The sequence below is a fragment of the Alexandromys fortis genome, unplaced genomic scaffold (genome assembly GCF_014885135.2).
Source record: "Alexandromys fortis isolate MF-2015 unplaced genomic scaffold, M_Fortis_MF-2015_v1.1 scaffold_128, whole genome shotgun sequence".
Lineage (NCBI taxonomy): Eukaryota > Metazoa > Chordata > Mammalia > Rodentia > Cricetidae > Alexandromys > Alexandromys fortis.
The window spans coordinates 384,845-388,941 of NW_026068012.1; the positions used below are offsets into that span (position 1 = coordinate 384,845).

A 4,097-nucleotide genomic window follows, 5' to 3' on the forward strand; every position below is an offset into this window, starting at 1 on the left:
TGAAGCGGCGGGGCTGTGTCCCCGGCACCCGGCCGCCCGCATGGCTAGTTTATACCCAGAAATAATTACACGGAAACTGTATTCTTTCAAACACTGCCTGGCCCGGCTAGGTCCAGTTTCATATTGGTTAGCTCTTACATATTGTTCTAACCCATTTCTAATATTCTGTGTAGCCCACGAGCTGGCTTACCAGGGAGGATCTTAACCTGCATCTGTCTGGAGCGGGAGAACCATGGCGACTCCTCCACTAAGCTTCCTTTTCCCAGAATTCTCTTCTGTCTACTCCGCCTACCTAATTTTCTGTCCTATGAGGGCCGAGGCAGTTTCTTTATTATTACAAGACCCACCTCCATCAAGTGGTACCAGGCCCTCCTGTCGTGAAGGAAATCAAGGAGCAACGCGGAGCTTCCCCACATTGACTAGAGGCCTGAAACGATCCCCAAAGGAGGCGAGCCTTGCTTTGGCTCCCAGCTTCCAAGGTGGCAGTCCACAGTTAATTGCCTCTTTGCTCTGGGCCTGTGTCAGTACAGGATATAGGGGGTGTGTGGGTATATGGGACAGGAAGCTGCTGACCTCACAGGCTGGGAGGGTAGGACAGGGAAGAAGGAGCCAGTCCCTATATCCCCTTCAAGGGCACCCTCAGCAGCCTGACAGCAACCCCTGGACCTCCCTGTCATCCCGCCACAGCCCAGGGACCTTCTGCGTGGGCCTTTTCAGGAAGCTACCCACACCCTCGCAGCCCCATATTCCTCTGTAAACTGCACATCTTGTATTTATGTATTTAAAATGGAAACAGGGCCTCATGGAGCCCAAGCTGGCCCGGAACTTTCTGCAATCCTCTCCTGTCTTCCTGAGTTCTAGGGCCATTTAGTTTTATGTACTGCTGGGGACCAAACCCAGAGCTGTGTCCATGCTAGGCAAGTAAGTACCCGACCAAGTGAACTGCATCCCCATCCCCGATCGGATTTTGATTAGCACGGATTACCATATGTTCCCATGGGAGACACTGTGTTTTGTGTTTTCCAGCCAGGATTTCTCTGCATAGCCCTGGCTGTCCTGGAATTAGCTCTGTAGACCAGACTGACCTCAAACTCACAGAGATCCGCCTGCCTCTGCCTCCTTAATGTTGGGATTAAAGGCGTGCACCACCAGTACCCTGCCCATTATATTTTGATATGCCTGTACATCGTGTATGGGTCAGGTCAGGTCATTTAGCATTTCTGTCCACAAGACTTAGCCTTTTGAGAATCCGCTCTTATTCACTTCCCCATTGTTAATCTGCTCTACACGGGGCACCAGAGCGCACTCCTTGTCTAGCAGTGACACTGTGTCAGTTGCTGCGTCTCTCTCATCCCTCTCCTGACCCCAGCCTCCACAACAGTTTCAGTTTCTATGAGATCAGTTCAGGTGGCGTGGGCCTCCAGGCGCTCGTCCTCCAGCCTCTGGGAGGCAGAAGGACTGTGATTTGGGCATCCTGGACCACATAAGTTCCAGACCAGCTTGCGTACATACAAAACCCTGTCTCAGTCCCCCATCCCCGCCCCTAAGAAGAATCCACTAGAGCAACCTCTGATCCCTCATCTGAGGGGAGACGGTGTCTTCCACTCAGCCTGTCCTCCGGGCTTGTCCACGTGACACAGATGGGCCGATTCCTTCTTTCATGACTGAGTAGCGCTGCTGGGTGCCTATCTCAGCTACTTGGCTGTGGGGCATTGGTGGGCTGGGGCCTTGCAGGGGACGCACAGCTGTCTGCTTGCTGCATCCATGCCAGTATCTCCAAACAGCTGCTGCCCACATCCTTCTGCACCAGGAAGTGCCAGCCTGGGTTTCCCTCCCTTCTTCATCTTTTATACCCAGTTATCCCCTGGCACCTGTCTGTCTTCCTTCTCATCCTCTAGGTGGGCTCAGTGAGGTGTAGGCTGGTAAGTTGGGTTCCCACTCCTTGCCTCCCGGTCTCCTGCTATGTTCCTTTGACGATTGGTAAATTCATGTTACAATTTAAATAAAATGTTTAACTCTTTGAAAAATCTATTTTCTATAGAATAAGAATGTATTTTAATAACGCACGCGAGTGCGTGTGTGCGTGCGCACGTGTGTGTGTGTGTGTATGTGTGTGTGTGTGTGTGTGTGTGTGTGTGTGTAGAGCGCACTCAGGTGTCCTTGGAGGCTCAAAAATGGTGCTAGGTCCCCTAGGCACCCCTGACAGTGCTGGGAACTGCGCTTGGGGCCTTTGGCAGAGCGGCAAACACTCCTAATTGCTAAACTGTCTCTCCAGCCCCACAGTGTGGTAGATTTTCTTTTCTCTTGGTATTTTGAAACAGGGTCTCACCATACAGCCCTGGCTGTCCTGGAACTTGCTCTGTAAACCAGGCTGGCCTTGAACTCACAGAGATCCACCTGTTTCTGCCTCCCAAGTGCTGGGGTTAAAGGCGTGCGCCACCACCACCACCTGCACCAGACGTTTTTTTAATATTCTATTCCTTTTAGGTGCAGGAAGGTGTGCTTTTGAGGTATTTTTGGAGTTAAATTGCTTCTCTTGGTTTCTTCTCATCCGTTTACCGAGCTCTCTGCAGTTGTAACTCTAAAGAGAAAATGCTAGTTATCGGGACGCAAAACTCCGAATTTCGAGAGGGATCATGTGTGTTTGGGGTTCACATTCCACCAGCTGTGGAAGGCAGAACTCAGCCTTTGACACTCGGGTGCTTGGTTGTGTGACCGCTGACTATGAGCTGTGATGGCAGAGCCTCCCGTGAGAAGAGCGTTGCCCTGGGTGGGCAGCCAGCACATGACAGCACTTCAGGCCCTGCTGGAGGAGCTCTGAGGGAAAGTCTTTGTTTCCTTTGGTGGTTTTGAAACTTGGCTTCATATCTGAACACTAAGGAGCAGTCCACCCTTTTACTTTTTTCAATCAAGGCGAATAAACCTAGCACCGTTAAAGGCAGAGGCTGCGCCAAATCCACTACCCAGCGGCGGAACTGCCACCTCCTCCACAGAAGAGATGGCGTCAGGTAAGCATCAGCTTTGGCGGGTATTTCACAGATAGCATGTGTTCTTTTGGAAGTTAACACCTGGTTTTAGGTCAGCTCTGAGAAGGCCAGTGTCTTCCCGGGAGCGGCCTTTGGAGGCACTGGTGACTGTTTCCTTTCCAGGAGTAAAATGACTCGACAGTGGCAGCTTCTGGGGGATGGTTCTCTCCACGTCATGCCGGCTGATATCTGGGGCAGATGGGTAGAGGGCTTAATAACATCCCTGATGTCACTTTTTTTTTTCCCTAAGATTTACTTACTTAATGTACTTTGGGTTTTGCTTGCTTGTATGCCTGTGTGAGGGTCTCAGATCCTCTGGAACTGGAGTTACAGACAGTTGTGAGCTGCTGTGTGGGTGCTGGGAACTGAACCCCGGTCCTCTGGGAGAACAGCCAGCGCTCTTAACTGCTGAGCCATCTCTCCAGTCCCCGTCTGTTGCCATCTCTTACCCTGTCAGGTCTTCAACTGTCAGAGGCATGCCCTGTCTCTTGACACGCAGTCTCCTTGGTTGAAACCCAGCGGTGTAGCTCTGTTCCTTGAGGCAGTCCTGGCGCTCACAGGCCATTTGCCCCTCGTCTTGCCTCTGACCTGACTCACCCTCAATGCTTACTAACCTGAAGTCTGTTAACATTTCAGAGATGCCTGAAGAGCCCCAGGACGAGCCTCCCCAACTAAAGAGGCCCAAACTTCAGGAACATGAAGAAGGTGCGGAAACCCTGGGTGTGGAAGAGGCGTCCAAGTCTGCTTGAGGCCCAGCACCACGTGCGCTGGAGGCGTGGCCCGAGATGATGTTAGAGCAGAATAAATACCCATGAATTGATTCACAATAGAAATATGTGTGCTGTCTTTGCTCCAGCCGCCTGTTGACCCTGTTCTGACATCCCTTTCCACAGGGACTCTGTGGTGCTAGGCTAACGCCTTTTTGTTTTTTGAGAGTTTCTCTGTGTAGCCCTGGCTGTCCTTGAAACTTACTCTGTAGACCAGGCTGGCCTTGAACTCAGAGATCCATCTGCCTCTGCCTCTCAAGAGCTGGCCACCACCGCCTGGCTAACTCCTCCTTTTGATGGAGCT

General features: G+C 51.7%; 1 protein-coding gene across 2 annotated transcripts in view; it reads left to right on the forward strand.

The window, feature by feature from the left end:
- Chaf1b (chromatin assembly factor 1 subunit B) overlaps positions 1–3,846 on the forward strand; it is a 22,230-nt gene extending 18,384 nt beyond the window's left edge. For both annotated transcript variants that reach the window (XM_050162144.1, XM_050162143.1), the window contains exons 13-14: positions 2,914–3,008; positions 3,663–3,846. In XM_050162144.1, coding sequence (XP_050018101.1) covers positions 2,914–3,008; positions 3,663–3,775 — 208 coding nt within the window. In that variant the 3' untranslated portion in view covers positions 3,776–3,846. The remainder of the gene's footprint in view (positions 1–2,913; positions 3,009–3,662) is intronic.
- Positions 3,847–4,097: the final 251 nt, after the last annotated feature.